This window comes from Pongo abelii, chromosome 14, assembly GCF_028885655.2.
Source record: "Pongo abelii isolate AG06213 chromosome 14, NHGRI_mPonAbe1-v2.0_pri, whole genome shotgun sequence".
Taxonomy (NCBI): domain Eukaryota; kingdom Metazoa; phylum Chordata; class Mammalia; order Primates; family Hominidae; genus Pongo; species Pongo abelii.
In genome coordinates this window covers 20775789-20801491 of record NC_071999.2, presented here as the reverse complement: position 1 = coordinate 20801491, position 25703 = coordinate 20775789, and the positions used below count along the sequence as shown (strand labels likewise).

The window sequence follows — 25703 nt, the reverse complement described above, 5'->3', positions numbered from 1 at the left end:
CCACCTTCAACTGAGATAACCAGGTTCTTACATTGGGACTGACTGGATGAACAGGTCGACCAATGGAGAATGAAGACAAGCAGGCAGAGGGTGTGACGGCCCAGCCGGGGGCGGCATGGAGCCAAAGGAATCCCCACTCCCAGCCAAGGGAAGCAGTGAGTGTGCAGTCCTGCCCAGGAAACCATGCTTCTCTCATGGATCTTTGCAAGCCATGGATCAAGAGATCCCCTTGTGAGCCCATGCCACCAGGGCTGTGGGTCTGATACACAGACCTGTATGGAGTCTGGGCACATCAGCTGCTCAGGCACACACAGAAACCCAGGAGTTTTACACACTCTGGCCCCGGGGATCTTCAGCACAGTGGGAAATCTGTCCATACGTATCTCTGGGAAGGAGGCTGAATCCAGGGAGCCAGGCAGCATCATTTTGCAGGCCCCATTTCCATGGCACCTCACAAGTTAAGACCCACTGGCTTGGAATCCTAGCCTGCCAACAGCAGCAGGTTGGAATCCATCTCAGATGGGTCTGAGTTCCCGGGGAGGTGGGGAGAGGCAGCCGGCATCACTGTGGTTCATAGACTCAGCCACTCCAGCCTGCCAGCTATGGAGAATACAGACAGTCTGGACAAGGAAGAGTTCCCCACAACACAGCACAGCTGGCTTGCCAGATCATGACCAGACTGCTTCTTTAAGCAGGACCCCAATCCATTCCTCCTCACTGGGCAGGAATCCCTGCGGGGGCTTTAACCACTCCAGCAACGGTTCTATGGACAGAGCTTTGATCTCTCCCTGAAATGCAGCTCCTGGCGGGAGGGGCAGCTGCCATCTCTGCAGTTTGGTCAACTCAGCCGCTCCAACCTGCTGGCTTTGGAGAATACAGGTGGTCCGGAGGAGGAAGGATCCCCCACAATGCAGCACACCTGCTCTACCCCAAAGCAACCAGACTGCTTCTTTGGATGGGTCCCTGATCCCATGCCTCCTGACTGGGTGAGAACGCCCAACAGGGGTCTCCAGCCACCTCCTGCAGATATGTGCGGGCTGGCGACAGGTCAGTATCCCCCTGGGAGGGAGCTTCCAAAGGAGGGAGCTGGCTGCCATCTTTGCTGTTTCTCAGCCTTCACTGGTAATACCTCATTCAGAGTCTATGAGGAACTTAAATTTACAAGAAAAAAACAACCCCATTAAAAAGTGGGCAAAGGATCTGAACAGACCCTTCCCAAAAGAGACATGCATGCAGTCAACAAAAATATGAAAAAAAAGCTCAACATCACTGATCATTAAAGAAATGCAAACAAAACCGCAATGAGATACCATCTCATGCCAGTCAGAATGGCTATTATTAAAAAGCCAAAAAATAACAGATGCTGGGAAGGTTGCAGAGAAAAAGGAATGCTTTTACTCTGTCGGTGGGTGTGAAAATTAGTTCAACCCATGTGGAAGACAGTGTGGCAATTCCTCAAAGACCTAGAGGCAGAAATACCATCAGACCCAGCAATCCCATTATGGGGTATATACCCAAAGGAATATAAATCATTGTCTTATGAAGATACATGCATGCACACATATGTTCATTGCAGCAGTATTCACAATAGCAAAGACATGGAATCAACCTAAATGCCAGTCAATGATAGACTGGATAAAGAAAATATGGTACATACAGCGGGACGTCTGGCTTCTGAGCGGGAACCTTTGTAGTGCCAGTGATGAAAGAGAAAATTAAATATGGGTGATGTTGAGAAAGGCAAGAAAATTTTTGTTCAGAAGTGTGCCCAGTACCACACCGTGGAACAGGGAGGCAAGCACAAGACTGGGCCTAATCTCCATGGTCTCTTCGGGTGGAAGACAGGTCAGGCCATTGGATTATCTTACATAGAGACCGATAAGAACAAAGGCATCACCTGGGGAGAGGATACACTAATGGAGTATTTTGAGAATTCCAGGAAGTACATTCCTGGAACAAAAATGATCTTTGCTGGCATTAAGAACAATGCAGAAAGGGCAGACTTGATAGCTTATCTCAAAAAAGCTACTAGTGAGTAATAATTGGCCACTGCCTTATACCTTATATTACAAAACAGAAATGTCTCATGACTTTTTTATGTGTACCATAATTTAATAGATCTCATACACCAGAATTCAGATTATGAATGACTGTCAGAATATTTTGTTGGGCAGTCCTGATTTAAAACTAAGACTGGCTTGTGGTTAAATGAATAAGTTTGGTTTTTGAATATCAATAGTAATTCCAATTCAGTGAATGCTATCACTGTTTACTCCTTCTAAAGATATGATTAGACTTTGTTAATAATGTTCAACTTTTCACAAAGATGGTGATACCATCTTAAAACTTATTGAAGATTGGTTTTATATTTATATTTATATTGGTTTATATTTAGATTTATATGACTGGTTGTGTGAATATATTTAAATACTGGGGAAATTCTTCACTGTCTCAGAACCAAGCAAGATTCACCTGTATTTTGTGCTTATTTGCCTCTTAAAGGCAAGGGTTGAAGATAAGGTAGCAATGTCTACTTTGTATTTTTGGCCTTAACTATGCCAGCGTAATTAGAATTCCCTGTATTTAAGATGGTTCCTTTTACTTATTCAAAGGCATTTTGTGTGGTTTATGTGTAATATCAAATAAAGATTATTTAACACTTAAAAAAAAACAACAAAAAAAGAAAATGTGGTACATAAATACCATGGAAAACTGTGCAGCCATAAAAAGGAACAAGATTACATCCTTTGCAGGGACATAGATGGAGCTGGAAGCTGATATCCTCAGCAAACTAACACTGGAACAGAAAACCAAACACCGCATGTTCTCACTTATATGTGGGAGCTGACAGTGAGAACACATGGGCACACGATGGGGAACAACACACACTGGGGCCTGTTGGGAGGGAGGGGATGGAGGAAGGAGAGCATCAGGAAGAATAGCTAATGGATGCTGGGCTTAATACCTAGGGATGGGACGATCTGTGCCGCAAACCACCATGGCACACATTTACCTGTGTAACACACCTGCACATCCTCCACATGTACCCCTGAACCTAAAATAAAAGTTGAAGTAAATTATCTATATATACATATGCCCTGATGTAGGTATACATTATATATGCATGCATCTGTAACCACATTTTTATTGAGGTATAACACATATGGTAGGTTGCACTAATGAAGTATATATCTTGATGATATTATACCTAAGTATATATGCATGTAACCAACACCTCTATCAATATATTGGTCTATGACTGACCTCCAATTAATTGTTGTAAAGATATAAAGTATCAAGTTTCATGTTTTTCACATAGCTGTCAATTCCTCCTGTACCATTTATTGTAAAGAGCATGATTTCCCCCAATGAATTGCAGAGGTGCGTTTATTGCAAATAAAGTGAACATATATGTATAGGTCTGTTTCTGGGCTTTTTGTCCTTTCATTATGACTGTCTATACTTAAGTCCAGACCATAGTTTTAATTATTATGGCTTTATAGTGACTCTTGAGAACTTGTGTATAAGTCCTCCAACTTTGTACTTCTTTGTTTAAAAACTATCTTGGCTCTTCTAGATTTCTTGAATTTCCATATAAATTTTAGAATCATCTTGGCAATTTACATACACACACACACACACACACACACACACTCAAACCCACACAAACACACCCCCACACCCTGTTAGCATTTTGACTTGGGCATTGACTACCTAGCTTAATTTGGAGAGAAGTGACATCTAAAAATATTGAGATTTTCAACTCATGAACATAATACATCTCTCTACAGATGTCTTATTTGATTTCTTTTAGCAATGTTTTGTAGTGTACAGGTTTTACACGTTTTGTTAGTTTTATTTCTATGTAGTTAAGTTTTTGTGCTATTTTAAATGATATTTGAAGATCTTCATTTTCTAAATATTTGCTATTGGTATGTAGGAACATAACTAATTTTTGTATATTGACTTTTGTTTGTTTGTCTTAAGACAGGGCCTTGCTCTGTCACCACAGGCTGGAGTGCAGTGGCACCTGGGCTCAAGCATTTCTCCCACCTCAGTCTCCCACGTAGCTGGGACTACAAGCAGGCATCACCATACTTGGCTAATTTTTTAAATTAATTTTTGTAGAGAAGGAGTCTCTCTGGTCTCACTGACCCAAGCTGGTCTTGAACTCCTGGATTCAAGCAACCCTCCCACCTCAGCCTCCCAAAGTGCTGGGATTACAGGTGTGAGCCACCACTCCTGGCCTTGTATGTTGACTTTACATCTAGCATCCTTCATAAATTCACATATTCATTTTAATAATGAATGTGTAGATTCCCTGGGATTTTTAAAATGTATACAATCATATAAAGTTACCACTTTCTTCCCACTTTTTATACTTTTTTCTTTCTTTATTGAATTATCTAGGACTTTCACGGTAATATTGAATAGAAATGGTAAGAGGAGGCAGCCTTGCCCTGTTCCCAAACCCAGGTGGAAAGAATTTCATGCTTCACTATTTGAAATGATGTTTGCTATAGGCTTTTGTAGTCATTCTTTACTAGATTAAGACAGTCCATTTTATTTCTAGTTCGCTAAAAGTTTTGAATCATGAATTGGTGTTGAATATATCAGATATTTTTTCTGCATCTATCAAGATAATCAAAATGTTTTTCTGTTATTCCATTAATGAGATTTTCAAACGTTAAACCAACCTTTTTTATTTTTGGAATAAACTCCTTTTGGTCTTAATGTATTATCTTTCTTATATATCACTAGATTCTATTTGCTAATATTTTATTTAGAACTTTTCATCTGTGTTCATGAGGGATATGTAGTTTTCTTTCCTTGAAATGTCTTTATCAGCTGGTCTACAATTACCTTAGCTTAGGTGTCTTGGGTAACTCCTATCTGCTCAACTCATCTTCATCCTCCATCAGGATGAATATGATGGGTATGTTTCAAGGTAATGGCAAAAGGAAAGAGCTAGAGTGGAATCTTACAAATGCTTTTGCAAGCTTCTCCTTTGTGGCATCCCAGTGACCAAATCAACTCACATAATGGAACACAAAATTAGAGGGAAAGGGCACTATGAGGTGAAATGTGAGGGCTTGGATTCAGGAAAAGTTGAAGAATTGAGACCATTGATGGAATTATTCCACCTTATTCTCAGGCAGGGAAGCATTTTTATACATGCAGATAGTTCACAAGAAATAACTACTATATAGTCAGAGACTCAAGACTTCAGCAATTGTATAAAAATACATTTGTAAATACCTAAAGACCTTGAAGAGAAGGGTCTGAACCACATCTCACCCAGGTTATGCTGTTTACGGCTAAGACATGACTCTACCACTCCCTTGGCCAATTTTGAAAATTGTTTCAAACTATTTATTTGAGGTGGAAAGTACTTTCTGTCGCTCCTAATGGGCACAGTCACGGAGTAATGTGACCAGGGTCCACTGGATGGTCATGGCACTTGAGGGCAGCCATCCCCAAATTTCCAAATTCCATCTTTATGGGGAAAACATCTCGATTGCTAATATTGCTTTTTAAAGCAAGTTAAGTTAATAACTGTGAGTTAATTATAGCATGTCTAAATTGAGCCCATTTTCTTTTAGTAGATTTGGTGGTGACTAATATAAATTTGGCAACACTTAATATTAGCTGGGGTGTTTTTAAAAAGCCAAAAAATTTTGGCATGTAAATCAAAACAAAGACATTACTATTTTTTTCTGGGGTGATCTCTAGACTCTCGGTTTCTATCAGTTATTAAACTGTTATCTCAACTGTTAATCTCCTTGGGGCATTGACAAAGTACTAATAAGTCATTGATTCCTTTACCATTTTTAATCAGAGTATCCCAAAAGGAGGTAATCATGTGTTTTAATAAATTCCACAAATCATAAACCACCCAAAAAGCAAATCTACCATCCATATTAATATTTAGTCTTTAATCTTTGCCAGAGTGCAGCCCCAAACCTAAGCTACTAGTTCAGCTACCTGGGCAGGCTGGGAATCAGGCCATGGAGCCCTTCAGTGATTGCATGTTCAGTGATAACAGCATGTCCTGCACTGGGAGTGTCTCTGTCACATTTGAGAAGCATCTACAAAGTATATTAAATCAAGGTTGACTAAAAGGGAGAAGATTCAAATCCAGGCATACTTAACTCCTGAGAGGATGCTAAACAGTCATGTGATTCCCCTTTATTCTTAAAAGTGAATAAAGTTGCAGGGTTACCTTTTGAACAACAGCGAATAAGCAAAGCAGACATTACAATTTCATAAGTGGTAAATTTGCTAGTGGAGAAATGTCAGATGCTGCCTTGAAGCAGTAAAAACTTTAGAGATGCAGGACCCATAGAGTTAGTGGAGAAACAAGCACTATGGTGGAAGCATCAACAAGTTTGGCCACTGCTACCACCTCATGCAAGTACGGAAGGTATACCTTTGCCTCCAAATCGAGGAATGTGCTAAGATAGGCAGAGAGAAGAGTGTGGTAGATTTAGGAAAACCCGAAGGTGGAGGTTGCTGCAAGAGGCTTTCAAAGAGGAGACAGCATTTTCTACTTTCGCATCACAAGGAAGAGTTTCAGAAATTATAAACTTAGTAAGCCCATGCAAAGGCTGAGCTATTGAGAAAAATCAGGTATACAATTACCTACATTCCTACAATCTTCTTAGCCATCTTTTAATTTCTGTTCTTGGTAGAATTGAATGTGCTTTATTCTGGCTGAAAACAGAAACTGTCCATCTGGTGACAGATTGTGACCAGAAAAATGTAGATTCTTGGCAGAGTTGAATTTTTTTCTAGATTCTTTATGTCCTTTTTCACCTAATTTGGATAAGAGGTACTTGGAGTCTTTGGTAAACTACTTAGATCAGAAAACATAGCAGTAAATCATCTAAATGTTGAGTTGCTATATATATATATATATATGATTATAAAAATTATAAAAATATATATATACACATATATATATCATTTTTTAGACATTGAGAAAACTAGGAAGTGGATTTGGAAAAATCCCTAAAGCTTAACTGTCCAGGTATATTTGTTTTCCCATGAAAAAGCAAATATTGACTGTTTTTCTATATATGTATACTAAGGAAGGCTGCACATAAATTACCAGTGTGAGATACTTACTTGTTGAGAGAATGAAGGACAGGGATGGGCGCAGTGGCTCATACCTGTAATTCCAGCACTTTGGGAGGCCAAGGAGGGTGGATCACCTGAGGTCAGGAGTTCAAAACCAGCCTGGCCAGCATGGTGAAACCCCGTCTCTACTAAAAATACAAAAAATTATCCAGGCGTGGTGGCAGGCACCTGTAATCCCAGCTACTCAGAAGGCTGAGGCTGGAGAATTGCTTGAACCTGAGAGGCAGAGGTTTCAGTGAGCTGATATCGCACCATTGCACTCCAGCCTGGGCAACAAGAGTGAAACTCCATCTCAAAATAAAATAAAATAAATAAAATAAAATATGAAGGACAGGACAGTATTCTAATGGTTGCATGATATTTCATTAGTGCTATGATTAACCTCTAATGTTGGACATTTAAGTGTCACTATAATCAATAATACAGCAACAGACATCTTTGCGCATAAGGCTTTTTCTGTATAGATTGCTAGGAGTGAAATTACCTAGCTAAGAGTATGAATATTTTTAGGGTTCTTAATATATATTGCCAAATCCAAGAGCATTTGTATTCTTGTATCAACAATAAATCAAAGTTTTAAATTTCATGCCTTATTTTGCCAGCATTGGATTTTCTCATTAAAAGAGAAAGGGCTAATTTCATGGGTGCAAATGGCATTTCATTGTTGTTTTGACTTCGTTATTGGTGACACTGAATGTTTACCTAGGTTGTTAATCAGTTAGATTTTCTCTTTTACGGATTGTTTATGTCCTTGTCCCATTTATCTGTAAGGTGAGTAATATTTAAGTTGTTGTTAATGAATTATTAATTTATCATACTAGGCATAGTCCCCATTCAGTCAATTTTTCTGAAAAATCGTTTCCCCTGTTATTCATTAATAGCATTTTTAAGCAGAAATTTCAGATTTTTATGAAGTCAAACCTAAGCCTATTGATCGTCCATTGATTCAACACCTTTAGTTCTTCCTCATCCAAAGAATTGATTAAAATTTGCTTAAATTTCTCATAGATATTTATGGTTTTTATATGTGATTTCTAAACCCGTATGGATTTTATATAAGAAATTCCATGAATTCTGAAGTATATAAAACTATTTATCCTTGCCTCCCTCACTATGCAGATTCAGAGTGTTCATCTTTTTGACTTATTATTTCCTCCTAACAGAGATAGCCAGTTTAATAAATGGATGACTTTGATACCTTCATTTTATTTTTCTCAATATTAAGCCAGTAAACATTGCTCTGAGGGTACCATACTAATCAGTTTTGAAATTTTGTGTCATTTTTGTTGTTGCACAGAGATATATACGTATGTGTGTGTATGTTTCAGAAAGATATATTTACTGAAAGTTGGATTCATATAGTGGTATTGATTGTATTTTAAATAATAACTACTATTTGTTTTTCATTTTAAAGGTTATACATATATACATATATATATATACACACTTATAGGTACACATATATCTTCATTTAAAAAAATGAAGAGAACAAATGAGCCAAAAAAGTCTCCATATTGTTACCAGTTATTTAAAATTTGATATGTTTATCTTTTTCTATCACACATACACACAATCATACTATATACTTTTTGCATTCATTTGTTTACATAGTGCTTAGATAGACTGTAATATGCAGATCACTCTCTAAAGATGTATCTATTCAGAATTAAATAAGAACCAATATGAATTAGATTTAAACAAGAACCATATTAACTGTGAATTAATGATTTAGAACAAATTACTTAAAATTAGTTAACCAGCTAATTTACTTATCTGATAGCTTTAAACAGTGTGTATTTACAATAGAGACTCATCGGAGTAGCCAAACACACTTTGTGGACTATTTGAAAAATCACAGTGGATTAGAAGTTGAAATTTGCATACCCTCTTATTCCCTGAATCTCCCCTAGAAGATGCTAGTGAGAGACAAATTAATGAAAGTAATAACCATTTTTGGTTCACCCTAGGAAATAGCTTATGTTGGTGCCATGTAAATATGTAAGATATGTGTTTGTCTTTTTTAGGAAGTTGCGCGGTTTCTAGATAAGAAACATCCAAACCACTATCGAGTCTACAATCTATGCAGTATGTACATTACTCTATATTTTGCTACTGTAGATAGAAAACAGATTACTGCACATAAGAAGATGATTTTGTTTTTTAGATTGCATTTAATCATAAGTATTTGGTGGTGGCAAGGAATGAATTTAAAAATCCCTATCTTGGACTGGCCCCATTTAGTAGAAGGAGTTAGCGCAGCAGCACAAAGTACCCTATGAAGGATGTGGCTTTGGCAGGAGCAGTGAGGCTGGAGTGGAAGCAAACCATTTTAGGGAAGATCTGTTCTAGCGATATTAGGTTTAGGAAAATCTTTCTGCTTTTCCTGCCAGATTGTGTTATGAGGACACAGACAATTTAACAAATGAGTCTTCTGACCCATCAGCAGTGGCATGTGATGAGAGCAAGGCTCTAGATGGGAAAAAAGAAAAAAACTCTGTAGAAAATAGGTTGTAACCCAGTTTAATACCCTGTCTCTCTTGATTTCTTCCTCTACCTGTATACTCAATAGACATTTTCAGGGGGAAAACATTTTGGTCAGCTACATTTGCCTCTTGTGTGGTTTCTAACTACCCTGAAATAATATAATGAATAGTCTGCTAGAAAGTTAAAAATTATACCTATTAAACAAAAATAAGTTGAGTTTAGGTTACATGAGATGGATAAACCACTACCATCCTTACGTTTTTGAAACGCTTGCGTTTATTTTAGAGCGGCAGGAGCAACTTGGAAAGCTCTTTTTGGAGATAGAGAAGGAATTCTAATAAGATATGTTAACTTATTCATAACTTCATCATTTATCATGTTATTCCCTGTAGAGATATGACATACATATTATTTATTTTAGGTGAAAGAGCTTATGATCCTAAGTACTTCCATAATAGGGTCAGTAGAATCATGATTGATGATCATAATGTCCCCACTCTACAGTAAGTTTTATGCTAAGTTGACTATCAGAAGAGGGCTAAATATATTGGGCTTGGTTTTTTGAAAATATTTTAACTAAAAATCTTCAACTTGAAATCAGTGAGATGGTGGTTTTCACCAAGGAAGTAAATGAGTGGATGGCTCAAGATCTTGAAAACATCATAGCGATTCACTGTAAAGGAGGCAAAGGTAATAACATTTTCCTTTTTATTTTTCCCTTTCTAAAGACATGTAAATATAGGTAAAGTACAAGAACAAGATACGTATTGCTATTAATATGTATTAATAATTGTTAGCATTTTAAAATATTAGCTCCAAGACTGAAAGAAGGAAAGGAGAAAGGAAAGAGGAGAGGAGGAAGCGTAGGAGATAGGGAGAGGGTAAGGAAGGGAAGAAAGTAGGAAAAAAGAACTAAGGAAGGTTGAGCATATTTTCCCTTGTTTTCCTAGTATTTGGATTTCTTTATTTTTGCTTTGCCAGTTTATATCTCTCAAAATACAAACAGTCTTTAATTTTAGAATATCAGAGTACTTTTATTTTATTTAAGGCTAATCTTTTTTATTTTTAAATTAACAAATAAAAAATCAATATATTTATGGTGTACAACATGATGTACAACATGATGTTTTGATATATGTAAACATTGTGAAATGGCTAAATCAAGCTAATTAACATATGCATTACTCCACATATTTTTGTGTGAGAACATTTAAAATCTACTGTCTCAGCAATTTTCAAGTATAAATTATTATTAACTGTGGTCACTATGTTGTACAATAAATTTCCTGAACTTATTCTTCCTGTCTAACTGAAATTTTGCATCCTTTAATCAACATCTCAGGCTGGGCACAGTGGCTCACACCTGTAATCCCAGCACTTTGGGAGGCTGAGGCAGGTGGATCACATGGTGAAGCCCCATCTGTACTAAAAATACAAAACATTAGCCGGGTGTGGTGGCATGCACCTGTAATCCCAGCTACTCGGAGGCTGAGGCAGAAGAATCGCTTGAACCTGGGAGGCAGAGGTTGCAGTGAGCTGAGATCGCACCATTGCGATCTCAGCCTGAGCAACAAGAACAAAACTCCATCTAAAAAAAAACAATAATAATAAAGTGAAAACCAACATCTTCACAATCCCACCAGTTTTGTCCCCCAGCCCCTGGTAACCACCATTCTACTCTCTGCTTCTATGAATTTGACTTTTTTAGATTCCACAAATAAGCGAGACATGCAGTATTTGTCTTTCTATGCTTGGCTTATTTCACTTAGCATAATGTTCTCCAGGTTCATCCATATTATCTCAAGTGACAGGATATCCTCTAAGGCTGAATTGTATGCCTTTATTTATATATACCACATATTCTTTATCCATTCATCCATAGATGACATTTAGATTGACTCCATAGCTTGGGTATTACGAATAATGCTGCAGTGAACACGGGAGTGCAGATTTCATTTCCTTTGGATATATACCCAGAAGTAGAATCTCCAAATCATATGGTAGTTCTATTTTTGTTTTTTTGAGGAATCTCAGTGCTGTTTTCTATAATAACTACTAATTTACATTCACACCAACAGTGTACAAGGGGGTTCCCTTTTCTCTTCATCCTCACCAACTCTTCTTTTGTCTTTTTGTTAATGACCATCCTAACAGGTGTGAGGATATCTCATTGTGGTTTTAATTTGCTTTTCCCTGATGATTAATGATGTTTAACATTTTCTCATTATACCTCTTGGCCATTTGTGTGTCTTCTGTTGGGAAATATCTTTTCAGGTTCCTTGGCCATTTTCTAGAGAAGTAACTTGTTCTCTTGCTATTGGTTGTCTGAGTTCCTTTTTTAAAAAATCTGTTAACCTATTATCGAATGTATGCTTTGTAGATATTTCTCCCATTCTGTAGGTTCTCTCTTTACTCTATAAATGTTTCCTTTGCTGTGCAAAAGCATTTTAGTTTGATGCAGTATCATTTGTCTACTTTTTCTTTTGTTGCCTATGCTTTTCAGTCATATCCAAAAATATCTTGGCCCAGACCAATGTCAAGAAGATTTTCACCTATGTTTTCTTCTAGTAGTTTTCCAATTTCACTTTTCACAGTTAAGCATTTACTTTGAGTTGATTTTTGTATATTGGGTGAGATAGATTGCAATTTCATTCTTCTGCAAGTGGATATTCAGTTTCCCCAGTATCGTTTATTGAAGAGACTGTCCTTTCCACATCTTGGATTCTTGGCACGTTTGTTGAACATCAGCTCAGTATAAATGCATGGATTTTTTTCTGGGCTTTCTATTCTCTTCCATTGGTCTACATGTCTGTTTTTGTTCCAGTAATATTTAAAGTTGTTCTTAAACTTTGTGAGAACCTTTTAGATTAAGGGAGCCAACAGAGATGCTATTTCAAAAATTATACTGGAATTTTTATAGTGTAATGATATGAAGAAGTTGACATTGGTGGGGTTAAAATGGGGAAAAAAAGCTGTTTGTAAATCCAACCAATTTAAGTTTAGTTAGATTTTCTCTCATTCAGGTTTAGGCTTTAAATAATCATCTAAGCATATTTCACAAATTTTGACAAACATAAATAATTACATTTTTAGTGGGCTCCAAATCAATTTTTATATCAAATTCCAGGAAAACATAACACCATAAACTGACATATAATTCAGTAAAATCAAGTTTTAGTCTTATTGACTAGTTTCAAGCCCATTAGTTAATATACAGTTTCTGTGCTTAGCTGTATATTAGTTAATATACAGGTTCTGTGTTTAGCTCTACAGATTGGAATGTTGTATATAAACTGGCAATTTACAATACCATAGTTAACAATATAGAGGTTGAATCATTTGAAATTACCAGTTTTTAACCATCTTGTGTTTTAAAAATGGCCATTTCACATTGCCCAACCTAAAATGTTATTATTAAAGAAGTTAGCATCAGTTTTCTATTAACTAATGCTAATTCCTTGCTTGAAGGAAAACATTCATTTCAAATTTGACTTTTTTTCTTTTTTGCTGAGAGGGGGTTTACATTATTCTGTGTTCACATAATATTTTGTTGATTTTGTTAAAGGTTGTTTAGAGGGCTAATATTCGGCTGGTATGTACAAGAACAGCCTCTTTTTTTGTGTTTATTCATATTAGTTTTGCTGTCTTCTGGTTGGTTGCTGCCTGCAGGTTACCAGTAGTATCATGATAGTAAAAATAGTTTATATTGATTTATAGGAGTTCTTTAAAGAATCTGAATGCCAATTTTTCTTAGTATTGTAATTATATTCTCCCCACGTTGCCTTTTAAATTTGATTGTGATTTATTTTGTTGTACAAAAGTTTGTAAATTTTTGTTTTGTTTTGAGACGTGATCTCGCTCTGTCTGTCACTCAGGCTGGAGTGCAGTGGCATGATCTCGGCTCACTGCAGCCTGAACCTCCCGGGGCTCAAGTGATCCTCCCATCTCAGCCCCTCTGAGTAAGTGGGACTACAGGAGAGCATCACCATGCCTGGCTAATTTTTGTATTTTTTATAGAGACAGGGTCTCACTGTGTTGCCCAGACTGGTCTCGAACTCCTGGACTCAAGTGATCCACCTACCTCAGCCTCCCAAAGTGCTGGGATTACAGGCATGAGCCATCATGCCCAGAGAGAAGTTTGTAATTTTGAATATAGTAAAATTTGTTTTTCTATGTGTGTGTATATATTTCATGCTTTTCTGTCATGTTTATGAAATTCACCCCTATACTGATGTAGTAAAGATATTCCACATTTCTTAAAAAATATTCAAGTTCCATTTTCAATATTTGGGTCTTTAATCTAATTGGAAGTTGGGGGGAGTGTTTTTTTCATATAGATAGCCAATTGTCCTAACACCATCAATTGCATGCTATTTTGTTCTCTGTTAATTTGTAGTCCCTCTCAGTAATATACCAAGTGTCTATAAATATTCAAAACGGTTCCTAAGTTCTCTCTACCACACTTTTGTAATTATTGTAGCTTTGTAATGTGGTTTGATAAAGGCACAATTGTCTTGCTGTTCTTGGAACTTTATTATTACATTCAATTTCAAAATCATTTTGTGAAGTGCCATAATAAAACACTTTTAGGATTTTTATTGGAACTACATTGAATTTATAGATTAACTTGAGAGAACTGACAACTTTGTGATATTGAGTTGTACATGTGAATCATCTTGTTCATTCTTTAATAATATTTTATACTTTTTTTCATCGTGTCTTTGCACATCTTTTCAAAAATTCATTCCTACACAAATTGTGACTGAAAAGGGAATCTCTTTTTTTTTCTATTACATTTGGGTTGTTTCCAATTTTTATTGTGATAAATTATGTTTTTTGTTTTTTGTTTTGAGATAAGGTCTCACTCTGTCACCCAGGCTGGAGTGCAGTGACATGATCTCAGTTCATTGCAACCTCCGCCTTCTGGGTTCAAGCAATTCTCGTGCCTGAGCCTCCAGAGTATCTGGGATTACAGGCATCCACCACCACACCCAGCTAATTTTGTATTTTTAGTAGAGATGGAGTTTTGCCATGTTGTCCCGGCTGGTCTCAAATTCCTGACCTCAAGTGATGTGCTTGCCTCTGCCTCCCAAAGTGCTGGGATTACAGGCATGAGCCACCATGCCTAGCCCAATAATACTGCTTTTAAAAATACACGTTTCTTGTTGCACATGTGGCCACATTTTTGCTGAGTGTATACCTCAGACTAAAATTGTTCTGTCTTAGGGTAATGAATCTTGAACTTTACTTGATAATGTCACCTGTTTTCTAAAACAGTTGTACCAATTTTTACTGCACTGGTATTGTAGACTTCAGGCATTCCATATCTTCCCCAATACTTGCAATTCTGAGTATTTTTATCTTTAGCCTTTGGGTGTTTGTGTGATGGCATCTTATGGTGGTGATCATTTGCATTTCTATAATTATTAATAAGATTGAGGAAGTTTTTTTAAAGATTATTAAGTATTTGGATATCCTTTTTTGTAAAGGAACTTTTTAATTTTCTTAACCATTTTTCTCCTGGATTATTCATCTTTTTTCTCCTGATTGTAGGAGTTTTTTATGTATTCTGATTTCAATTCTGTTATTGGTCATGAATGTATTTCAAGAAAGCTTTTCTGCTCTGTGATTTGCCTTTTCTGTCTCTCAGGAGTATCTTTTGGTTAACAGAAGTTCTTAGTTGTATTACTATCATATGTATCATGCTTTCCCTTTATAAAGTTTGTGTTTTTGTGTCCTGATTAAGAAAATTTTCCTTGAGTTTAAAGGACACTTTACTACTATATTTTCTTTGAGAAGGTTCATTCCTTTTAAAATTGACTTATGTGTGTGGTGTGAGGAAGGCATCAGATTTCATCTTTTCCCATGTATGGCTATCCAGTTATTCCAGCACACTGGTTCAGAAGATTTTCATTTCTTTACTACCCTGAAGAACATGAATCTGTTTCTGACCTTTCTATTCTGATCATTGATTTTTTCATCTGTGTGCCAATAGCACAACTATCTTACTGTAGCTTTCTAATACGTCCTCATCATCTTGTTCTTTTTCTTCACAATTGTTTGGGTATTTTAGGTCATCTATATTTCCATATAAATTTGGGAATCAACTAGTCAAATTACACACACTGGATAGAAATTTATTTGGAATTGCATTGAATTTATAGACTGGGGAGAATTGAATCTTTACAATATTGACTCATCCAACCAATGAACAGAGGTATTCTCTCATTTAGTTAGGTCCTCTTCAATTTCTCTTTACAGTGCTTTCTCATTTTCTGTATAGAAAGCTTACATATTTTTGGTGAGATTTATTCTTAGATTTTTTTTGTGGTTATTTAAATGATATCCCTTTAAAATGTTTATTTTCTAAATGTTTTTTATCATTTTAAATGCAGTTCATTTTATTTATTAATCTTGCAATTAGCAACTTTCCTAAACTCACTTTTTTTTTTTTTTTTTTTTTGAGGTAGGGTCTCATTCTGTCACCCAGGCTGGAGTGTAGTGGCATGATCATGGCTCACTACAGCCTCAACCTCCCTGGGCTCAGGTGATCCTCCTATATCAGCCTCTTGAGTAGCTAGCACTGCAGACAGGTGCCACCATGCCCAGCTAATTTTTTCATTTTTTTGTAGAGATGGGGTTTCGCTATGTTGCCCAGGTTGGTCTCAAACTCCTGCGCTCAAGTTATCTGCCAGCCTCAGCCTCCGCCTCCCAAAGTGCTAGGACTGCAGGCCTGAGCCACCGTGCCCAGCCTAAACTCACTTATTAGTTCTACTAATTTATCTATAGATTCTTTTGGATTTTATGGTACATGATTACATCATATGAAAATAATAAATTGTATTTTTTCCATTTCAGTCATTTATCTCCCCTAGCACTGGCTAGAACCTTCAGTACAGTGTAGCATTAGAAGTGGCAATAGCAGCCATCAACATACAGTTCCATTCTCAAAGGAAAAGCTTTCAACATCTCTCCAATTGCTTTACGACTGTGTGTGTGTGTGTGTGTGTGTGTGTGTGTGTGTGTATGTGTGTGTGTATGTGTGTGTGTGTGTATTAGTTACCATTTATCGATTAAGAAATTCCTTGGCTGGGCGCCATGGCTTACACCTGTAATCCCAGCACTTTGGGAGGCCCAGTGGGGGCAGATCACTTGAGGCCAGGAGTTTAAGACCAGCCTAGGCAACATGGTGAAACCCTGTCTCTACTAAAAAATACAAAAATTTGCCAGGTGTGGTGGCACATGCCTGTAATGCCAGCTACTCCGGCTGAGGCACGAGAATCACTTGAAACCAGGAGGCAGAGGTTGCAGTGAGCCAAGATCGCACCACTGCTCTCCAGCCTGGATGACAGACAGAGTAAGACTCTGTTTCAAAAAACGAAACAAAAAAAATAAAAAAGGAATTCCTTTAGCTTGCTAAGAGTTTTTTTTTTTTTTAAACCATGAATGGATGTTGAATTCTTAAAGATTTTTCTGAATCTTTGAGATGATAATTTTTCTACTTTATCCTATAAATAAATGTGGTTAATTACATTGATTAAGTGGTAAACCAACATGTTTCTGGAATAAATGTAATTTAGTTGTGCTGTATTATTTTGTTAAATACTTATTAAATTATTTTATTATTAAATTGCCAGATTCTGTCTGTTAATATTTTGTTTAGGATTTTCAAATTCATGTCATCTGGGTGATTGGTTATAATTTTCCTTTCTCACAGTTTTTTCAAATCTTGGCTTCGTAAAATGAGTTAGATTTCATTTTCTCTGTTTTTATTCTCTGGGTAAATTTATGCATGCTGATTTTTTTCCTTCTTAAGTGTAAAGTGAAATTCACCAGTGAACGCACATTGGCCTAGAGTTTTCTCTGGAGAGAAGTCTTTAAATTATGGCTCAATTCCCTATATAGAATGTTTTTATAATTTTATTTCTTTTGTCCATTTTGGTAGATTATAGTTTTCCCAGCATTTGTCTATTTAATCTAACTTTGCAAACGTCTTGACATCAAATTGTTCACAATATCATTTTACCATTTTAGTGTCTGCAGAGGTGTTCCCTTTTTTATTCCTGACATTGCTTTCTTGGTGCCTTCTCCCCTTTTTTTTTTTGATTAGTCTCACCATGGATTTATCAATTTTACTAGTCTTTTAAAAGAACCAAATTTTTGGCCTTATTGGTGGTCTCTATTTTTTACTTATTTTTTATTTTATCAATTACTATTATATTTAGAATTTTCTTCTATACTCTTTGGGTTAATTTGTTCTTTTCCTGACTTCTTGACATGGATAATTCTTAGAGTGTCGACCACTCTCTTTTCTATTTACCATTTAAGGCTACAAGTTTTCCTCTAAGAATTGCTTTAGCTTCGTCCCATAAATTTTTATTTGTAGTGTTTTTATTCTACTTAGTTCAAACTATTTTCCAACTTTGTGCTTGTTTTTTTTTTGACCCATGAGTTATGTAGAAGTATGCTTCCTTATTTCCAAACATATGAGAATTTTGTACTTATCTTTAAATTTTTGATTTCTGATTATATTGTGTTGTGGACACAGAACATACTATGTATTTTTTTTCTTTTTTAGTTCTTTGAAATTTGTTTAGACTGCTTAATGGCCCAGAATTTGGTCGATATTGTCAAATGTTTTCTGTACATTTGAAAAGAACATGTATCATGCTTTGTTGAGAACAGCATTCTATGTACATCTATTTTATTTAACTCTTCTATTTTCCTACTGACATTCTGTTTTCGTTCGATTGAATTTTAATAATATAATTCTTTCTTTCTCACCCTCTGTCATTACCTTGGAAGTCATATACTCCTTTTCTATTTTTAGTAATTACTGTAAAGATTTCAACCTGCATCCTTGATTTAGCTATTAATCTTTGTTTATGTTGAGCCTGCATCTAGAAATCTTCCTGAATTCTCTCATTAGATTAAGGAGTTATTCTAAAGATTTACTTAACTACACTGACTTTCTACACTGGTTAGGCTCTGCAGTATACTGTTAAATGGAAGCAGTGAAGAGAGGGCATTTTTGTTTAATTCCAGGCTTTAAAGAAAATGCTGTCAATATTATGTCATTAATATGATGTTCCTGGTAGGTATTTTGGTAGACTCTCTTTGTTGAGTTAAGGAAGTTTCCTAGTTGTTGTTAATTTTTAAAGTCACAGGTGCAGGCTGAATTTTAGTGAATGCTTTTTCCTGCATTAATTGAGATAATTGTAAGGTGTGTTTTCTTTAATCAATGAATATGATAAATTGCATTAATATAGATTTCTGATATAGGATGATTCTTGTATTTTTTATTATTTGTTTTTTAATGGGCAAAAGACTTTTTTTTTCCTTTTTGAGCTTAGATTTTTGGTATAATTTAACTTTTAGATTTGGAAGTACATATGCAGGTTTATTGGTAATATTGTGTGATGCTGAGGTTTGGGGTGTGATTGATTGCATCACCCAGGTACTGAGCACAGGACCCAATAGTTAGTTTTTCACCCTGTGCCCTTTTCTGCTGTGCCCCCTCTAGAACTCCCCAGGGTCCATTATTGCCACCTTGGTGTCCATGAGCACCCATTGTTTAGCTTTCACTTATGAGTGACAACATATGGTATTTGGTTTTTTATTCCTGCATTAATTTGCTCAGGATAATGACTTCCAGCTGCATCCATGATGCTGCAAAGGAAATGATTTCTTTTTTTTTTTTTTTTTTTTTTTTTTGAGATGGAGTTTCACTCTTGTTGCCCAGGCTGGAGTGCAATGGCGCAATCTTGGCTCACTGCAACCTCCACCTCCCAGGTTCAAGTGATTCTCCTGCCTCAGCCTCCCAAGTAGCTGGGATTACAGGCACCTGCCACCACGCCCAGCTAATTTTTATATTTTTAGTAGAGATGGGGTTTCACCAAGTTGGCCAGGCTGCTCTCGAACTCCTGACCTCAGGTGATCCACCTACCTCAGCCTCCCAAAGTGCTGGGATTACAGGCATGAGCCACCGCGCCCAGCCTGTTTTTTTGTTTGTTTTTTGAGATGGAGCCTTGCTCTGTCACCCAGGCTGGAATGCAGTGGTGCAATCTCGGTCACTGCAACCTCCGCCTCCTGGGTTCAAGCGATTCTCCTGCCTCAGCCTTCTGAGTCACTGGGATTACAGGTGTGCACAACCATGCCCGGCTAATTTTTGTATTTTTAGTAAAGACGGAGTTTCGCTATGTTGGCCAGGCTGGTCTTGAACTCCTGACCTCAAGTGATCTGCCTGCCTTGGCCTCCCAAAGTGCCGGGATTACAGATGTGAGCCACTGCACCTGGCCCATGGCTCTATTTTGAAGTATGTTCCTTTGATTCCTAGTTTCTTGAGTGTTTTTTTTTTTTTAATCAAGAAAGATGTTGAATTTTATCAAAAGCTTTTTTTTCTGCATCTATTGAGATGATCATGTGGTTTCTGTTTAATTCTATTTGTGTGGTGAATCACATTTATTGGTTTGCATATGCTGAACCTTGTATCCTTGGAATGAAGCTTACTTGATTGTGAACTTTTTGATGTGCTGTTGGATTTGGCTGTTATCCTGATGGGGCTACCTTTGTATGTGATCTGGCCTTTTTCTCCAGTGCCTTTAGGGCTTTTCTTTGACAGTGACCTTGGACAGTCTGGTGAGTATATGCCTTGGTAATGTTCATTTTTTATAATATCTCACAGGTGCCACCTGGCTTTATTGTACTTAGATGTCTATCTAGCAAGATTCCAGAAATTTTCTTGAATTATTCCATCAAATATGTTTTCCAGGTTGTTTTCTTTTTCTCTTTCTCTCTAGGGCATGCCAGTAATTCGTAGGTTTGGTCACTTTACATAATCTCATATTTCTGACTTTCTTCACTTTTAAAAAATCTTTTTTCTTTATTTTTGTCTGACTGGATTAGTTCAAAAGACCAGTCTTCAAGCTCTGAAATTATGTTTTCTACTTTGTCCAGTCTATTGATAAAGCTTTCAGTTGTATTTTGAAACTCCTTAAGTGAATTTTTTAGTTCCAAAAGTTCTGATTGCTTTCTTATGAAGATGTTTATCTCTTCCTTCATTTCCCGGATTGATGTAGAAGTTTCTTTTTGTTGATTTCAACCTTGAATCTCATTGAGCTTCCTTGCAACCCAAGCTTTGAATTGCTTATTGTCATTTCTGAGTTTTCATTTTGGTAGGAAGCATTGCCAGAGAGCTAGTGTGATCCTTTGGTAGTGTCACTACATTCAGATTTCTCATGGTGCCAGAATTCTTGCGTGGGTCCTTCTCATCTGGAGATACTAGCACTTCTAATTTGTGTAATTATTTTTGTTTGGGTAGGATTTCTTCTTTTTCTTTCCTTTCCTATAATATTATTGTTATTTTTTTCTTCTTTCCCTTTCCCTGCTCCCTAGGGGGTGTGACTGTAGAGCATGCTGGGTAGGGTCTTTCGGCTTTGCTTCTGTAGCCCCATGCACTTCCGTCGGCAGGTTTTATATTGGGTGTGTGGTTTGACCGACAAGCCAGTAGATGGCGCCATGGGTAAGAGCTGGCTGTTGGCAGTGCCGCTGGCTATGTACTTGATCCTTGTCTATTGGGAGGAGCTCTCTGTTGCCCCAGGCAATGGGCTGATTGCCTGAGTACACAATAATCTGAGCTCCCTCAGCCCTAGGGGTAGGGGGATTGGGGGCACAAGATGGGTGGGGCCAGATAGGGAAGATTTCCCCAGTGTTGTCCTGCTCCCAGTCCAAGTTTGGGAAAATGCCGGCAGCGTTTCCCTGTGTCGTTCCCCCACAAAGTCTCCAAGTCTCTCCTCAAATGAGCTCCAAGGCTTGGGAGAAACAATCTCTTCCTCTGCCCGGGTTGCGTGGATCTCCAGTGGAAAGGTGAGACAGAGGGATGCTGTCTGCCTCTCCCACATACTGAGGCTTCACTCACTTTTATCAGTCGAATGCTGTCCTGAGGGCTGCTTGCCTGCATTGTCCTCCCCAGGATCTGGGATGTCCTTCATAATTCCGGGGAATTGCCATTTTCTTTCTTGAATTAAAGCTCACAGAGTTGGTCTTTATGTACTTGCTTGCTATTTCCGAATGACTGAGGCATGCTAAAAGCCTGTAATCTGCCATCTTGGAAAAAACATCCTTGCATCCTTAAGAGAAACGGCACTTGGTGTTGATACATGGTGTTTCTACAATGCTGAATTCACTTTGAAAATATATGTATATTTTTAAATCTACATTTATATGTGAGACTGGTGTAAAAATATCTTTTCTTCTACTGTATTTGTGCAATTTTGGAATCAGTTATATTAATGTACTAAATGAGTTGGGAATTTTTCTTTTTTACTATTATCCAAAAAAAATTATAAAAGACATAATTGTTGCTTTCTTATAGATTTAGTAAAAACCTCATCGTGTCCTTTTGTGGAGAGATGGTGAAAGATATTTTTACTGTAAATGTAATTTGCGTATTTTTCACCTGTGAGGTGGAGGTTGCAATGAGCCAAGATTGTGCCACTGCACTCCAGCCTGCGTGACACAGCAAGACCCTGTCTCAAAAAAAAGAAAGAAAATCAAGTTAAAATGCACTCCTTGAATATTTCTGAGTGTAATTTTATACCATGTATGTTCTTGAACTAACTTCTTTTCTTTTCTAGGAAGAACCGGAACTATGGTTTGTGCCCTCCTTATTGCCTTCGAAATATTTTTAACCGCAGAGGTATGAAAGATGTTCTACAAACTTTGTCTTATGATGATTGAGTTTGCTAGTTCTGAAACATCGCTGGTAGGACGTTAAGATGATTATTTTAGTCATGGTGCTTAGTAAAATTGTAATTAGAGAAGCAGTCTTTAGAAAGTCTGTTTTCGATACTTTCTTGTTTAATGTGCACTAGTTAGTAGCTGACTTCAGAATCTCTTTGGGCCAGGAGTAGAGTGAGGTCAATGAGGTGCAAAATTTAAGGGAATGCTAAAAATTTTAATAATTAAAATAAATAATTTTAATGCAATATTTTAATAAAAATTAATGCAAAAAATCTATGATGTATACAATATCAACATTTTAAATAAAGACAAGACCTGATGGGGCAGGATTAAGGTGAGGGGAGTAAAGCCATGTTACACAGAAAGAAACATTCAGTAATCAAGATGCTTCCCTCACTTCACCTGGCCCCGCTCTCACTCCTGCCAGTACCATGACTTCTTCCTTTCTCGTGAGAATAGTATCAAGCTTAATTAGATAAATTCTCCAAAGAGCCTTGCTCATCCTCACAACTCTTAGGTAGATAAAAAGCAACATTTCACAACTCAAAACAAAGCCTCTTCTGAATGTAAATATCTTTGCTTAGTCAATACATGTGGAGTCTGTGACCTCTAGAAATTTCTGATAAGACAAGGTGGGCTATTTCCACTTAAAGCAGAGTTCTCAGTCATTTTTCTTTCTGCAATTTTCTTGCTGAGATGCTACCATTTCCAGCAGCTCTGCTCGAGTTGTTTGGCCTACAGTCTAGGGAAGAGGTGGTGGTTGTACACAGTGCCCAGACTCCAATTCCACCACCTTTGCTTTCTCTCATTTGAGATACACAGATTTTGAAAATGGGTGTTCTAGGATGGTGTTTTTCAAGCTATGGATCATGATTTATCAGTGAGTTGTAAAATAAAGTTACTGGGTTGTAACTGACATCTTTTAAAAATAAAATGGAATAGAGCAGAATAGAAAATATCAAAAGGTTTAAATATTGGGGGGGGGGGGTGTGTGTGTGTGTGTGTGTGTGTCTCCGTGTCTCCTAGGTTTATTAATGTGGATTGCAGCTTAAAAAACAAAAGCTTTGAAAGTCATTGACAGTCATTGATCCAGAGCCCTAGACTGAAATCCAGGGACCTGTATTCCAGGCCTGTGCTGCTTCTAACTGGCTGCAGCATCTCCATGGCAGGTTGCTTGGTTTTCTTTTGGTCTCAGTGTTGTCATTTGTAATATGGAAAGAAGAGTTGGACCAGATGCTTTCTAAGGTCTTTCCAGCTCTAAAATTTTATGAATGTATGAATCCTTGAATGAGAGAAGTCCTAATTTTGTTATTTTCAGTAGCCTCTGCCCAAAGATCACTGTGGCTGGGCACGGGTGGCTCACGCCTGTAATCCCAGCACTTTGGGAGGCTGAGGCAGGCGGATCTCTTGAGGTCAGGAGTTTGAGAGCAGCCTGGCCAACATGGTGAAACCCCTATCTCTACTAAAAATACAAAAAATTAGCTGGGCATGGTGGTACACACCTGTAGTCCCAGCTACTCAGAAGGCTGAGGCAGTAGAATCACTTGAACCCAGGAGGCAGAGGTTGCAGTGAGCTTAGATCCTGCCACTGTACTCCAGTCTGGGTTACAGAGCAAGACTCTACCAAAAAACAAACAAACAAACAAACAAAGTCACTGACTTTAGGAAAGAAGGTGGGCGTAGAAACACTAAGGATACCTAATATAGGAAGGAAAGAGTGCAGATGAACCATGGTTGGATTGTACCCTTTTTTGTAGGAAAGCCTGTATTATTTTGGAGAAAGGCGAACAGATAAAACCCACAGCAATAAATTTCAGGGAGTAGAAACTCCTTCTCAGGTAAGTTTTCTTTTTAAAAATGGGAGTTTTTTAGGGGAGTGGGTTCAGATTGCCTCCTGTTATTTGGTTTCATTTTAGCCTCTTCTCCTTTGGTGATCAGGCAGCAGCAGTTGGGTGCCCTGCAACAGGCCTTGGTCCCTCCCTGAGTCTGAGGGTCACGCTTCAGGTGCTGCCCACATGCTGGGGACTCTGGCTTCTCCTCAGAGAATCCTGCTTTCTATTCTATACTGGTTATTGTTTACGGAGCTCAGGAGTTGATTATTTTCCCAAAGTAGGAAGGTCCAGTACCCAAGGCTCCAGGACCCTGAAGTGTGTCTAAAGTCACCAGCCTTTGATTTCAATGTAAAAAAGATCCAAGTCTTTCACAAACCATTACTAGGGCAATTCAACCCTTGCAGAACATCACAAAGACTGTTTTTGGATGACTCCTGGTGTGTGTGTGTGTGTGTGTGTGTGTGTGACTTTTCTGTGTGTTGTGGGGGAGGTGTATTTTAAAAGAGAAAATAAAAGGAGAAATAAACTTTTCAAAACCCCTTCTGTATACCAGACAGTATTGCACTTTTACATATCTCATTTAATACCCATAACACCTATATGAAATATACACTGTTACTCTTTTTTTTCATTTAGAAACATTTTGTTATGGAAAATTTTAATCATATACAAAAGTCCAGAGAATCATACAATATGTCCTCATATAGTCATCACATTGCTGCAACAGTCATTTCAGCCAGCAGCCAGCCATGTTTCATCCATTCTTTTCCCACTCTACGTATACCCCCCAACCCCACTCTCCACTCTTGCTTTCCCTAAATCTGAGTTATTATAAAGGAAATTTCAGTCGTCAGATCATTTTATCCCACAGCATTTTAGTATGACATTTAAGTACTCTTAAAACAGCAACAAAAAACCTTAACACTTTTTATCATATCTAAAAATATTATACCTTAAAAATCCTTCATATCAAATTTGTAGTCCATGTTTGTTTCCAAAATTGTCTTAAAATCTTTGAAAATTTAGTTTGTTTAATCAGAATTCAAACAAAGTCCACACATTTCATTTGGTTGCTGTGTCTCCTAAGTCTCTTTTAAGAATGTAAGTTTAATGGATGTCTCACCATTTTTTATTACTTGTAATTTGTTTATTGAAGAAACCAGGATGTTTATCCTATAGCATTTACAGCATTCTAGACTTTGCTGAACTATTCTAAGAGTTCTCTATTCACTATCTCATTTAATATTCTCGGTAACTCTATGAGTAGGCACTACTATGATTCTCATCTTATAAATTAGAAAATTGAGGTTCAGAGAAAGTAACTTTTGAACCAAGGACTGAAATCTAGATGTCAGCCTCTGAAGCCCTTGCTGTGCACAGCTTCTCATTTGTATTGCTTTTTCTATATTGCCCCTGAAACCGAAGTGAGAGCGGGTTGGGAATTCCTAAATGGATTTGGATGTGGCTGTAAATGAGTTTATCTTTAAGTGGTGGGAGCTGAGTGAG

General features: G+C 37.3%; 2 protein-coding genes across 2 annotated transcripts in view; both read left to right on the top strand.

Moving 5' to 3' along the window:
• The window catches only part of LOC134759923 (phosphatidylinositol 3,4,5-trisphosphate 3-phosphatase TPTE2-like), a 129183-nt gene that overhangs the window by 91642 nt on the left and 11838 nt on the right, over positions 1-25703 (top strand). The window contains 5 exon segments of the mRNA XM_063715080.1: positions 9165-9225; positions 10046-10127; positions 10226-10314; positions 22260-22321; positions 24123-24203. Of these exon segments, the coding sequence (XP_063571150.1) occupies positions 9165-9225; positions 10046-10127; positions 10226-10314; positions 22260-22321; positions 24123-24203 (375 nt within the window).
• Positions 1596-2130, top strand: LOC112128551 (cytochrome c-like). Its single transcript, XM_024230731.3, has one exon. It carries the CDS (start codon positions 1722-1724, stop codon positions 2037-2039), a length of 318 nt encoding a protein of 105 aa, XP_024086499.1. The 5' UTR covers positions 1596-1721; the 3' UTR covers positions 2040-2130.